The sequence below is a fragment of the Physella acuta genome, unplaced genomic scaffold (genome assembly GCF_028476545.2).
Source record: "Physella acuta isolate Inbredline_101_S28 unplaced genomic scaffold, ASM2847654v3 ptg000969l, whole genome shotgun sequence".
Classification (NCBI taxonomy): domain Eukaryota; kingdom Metazoa; phylum Mollusca; class Gastropoda; family Physidae; genus Physella; species Physella acuta.
In genome coordinates, this window is record NW_026732486.1 from 602335 (window position 1) to 604134 (window position 1800).

A 1800-nucleotide genomic window follows, 5' to 3' on the forward strand; every position below is an offset into this window, starting at 1 on the left:
CTTAAAATAGAAACAAAGTTTACTTATTTTACATCTAGGGAGTCATTCAGCGGTAAATTAGTGTTGTGTTTTTTGTTCGGTTTTTCTGATCCAAGTTCGATCTCTTGCGAGTCCAAACACAGAATAAAAGTCCCGCACCACACACCACACACCATCGATAAAAGCCAGGTAAGAGAAAGTGTTTACACCGACACACCACACCACACCATCGCCAGACAACAACCACAGGTAAAACAAATGGCTGGAACTGAGAACACCAGTAGCACGTCATCAGATCTTTGGCCAGAAGATCTGTACACCGCTTTGGTTAGCGCCTCGACGTATCAGATGATAGTTCTCGTCAATATAATTCTCTCTAGCATCGTCAGCCCGTTTGGTATCGTCTTTAACATCGTCAGTATCATCGTCTTCATCAAACTTGGCTTTAACGAGAGCACCAACATCTCCCTCGTCAGTCTCGCTGTGTCCGACATCGCCATTCTCCTGACGTTGGTTGGTCTAACGGTCAACAGCAACCCAATGGTTGAACAAGCAGCCGCGAGCCACGATACACTCAATGCAGTTGGCTACATTGCTCTGGGTTGGCCAAATGTTCTGGCAACCCGGATAACGGGTTGTCTGACAACCTTCTTGGCTTTTGAAAGGTTTGTGTGCGTGGCCTGGCCCCTGAAGGTGAAGACACTACTCACCAGGAAAACAGCCATCAAGTTTTCTGTCGGGTTGTACCTTCTGACAATGGCCTACGCCATCCCTGTGTTTGTAGGCAACAGCATCGGTCTGAGGTTCAACCCCATGTCAAACCAAACCTCTGTTGGACTTATCGTATCAGAGAAAAGCGACGTCCTGGAGGGCGTATCCCGAAGTATAAATATAATCATCGAGTTCACGTCCTTCACCCTTGTCACTGGGTTCACTTCCGCTCTGATATATTCCTTTAAAATCACGACAAAATGGCGAAGTCTGTTTTCTTCTGCTGCTAGAAACAACCAGCTATCACATCGTGACCGGAAGTTGGTCAAAATGGTTCTAATAATATCCATCGTTTTCATTGGTTGCTCTGTTCCTAACGTCACAGCCGATGTGGTCATACTGTTGGTCAAAGATTACAATATGGAAGGTCGTGAACGGAATCTATTTTTAGCTACCAGCGCCATGTTTTTCAATATGGTTGCCATCAACTCTAGCATGAACATTTTCATCTACCTGAAGATGAGCTCCAAGTTTAGACAGGCCTTCTTGGCCATGTTCTCTGGTAGAAAATCACCAACACAGAACACGCTGTGACCAGTACACGTCATCTTTGTTTACTGTCTTACTGTCTACAGCGATGTTTTAGAGTCACGTGACTTGTGTGGTGTAGTCATGTGCCACTTTACAAACAAACAGACGGCAGATAGATGGTCACAACTTTGTCCTGACTGGACTGTCCTTGCCATGTCTCCACCCTCACCCCGTCTTTATCACTAACTCTCTCTTAAGCTCATCTGTAGTTTGTCCGCCCCTCTACTGCACCAGCAATATATCAGTCTCGTCCAAACTCCATGTCAAACACAATAATTCAGCCACTTATACTTACGTTTTTTCTGTGCGACGCATCTCACAATGTGTGAGTATTAACTGTTTATACTAATTGTTAGTTAACCTCACAAGCTTTCTACTAGAGCGGAACTTTGGTCAATTATCCTCTATTTTAAGCCCCGTGTACAACTAACTGCAATACTTTCAATGACACGGACTAGACATTGGGTTAAAAGATCATAGAGTGGACATATTGCTTGGTGTGATGGCCTTACATTCACC

General features: G+C 44.6%; 1 protein-coding gene across 1 annotated transcript; it reads left to right on the forward strand.

Moving 5' to 3' along the window:
* Positions 1-237: 237 nt before the first annotated feature.
* On the forward strand, positions 238-1284 carry LOC131954030 (type-1 angiotensin II receptor A-like). The gene has a single exon (XM_059317512.1). The coding sequence runs from the start codon at positions 238-240 to the stop codon at positions 1282-1284; it is 1047 nt and encodes a 348-aa protein (XP_059173495.1).
* Positions 1285-1800: the final 516 nt, after the last annotated feature.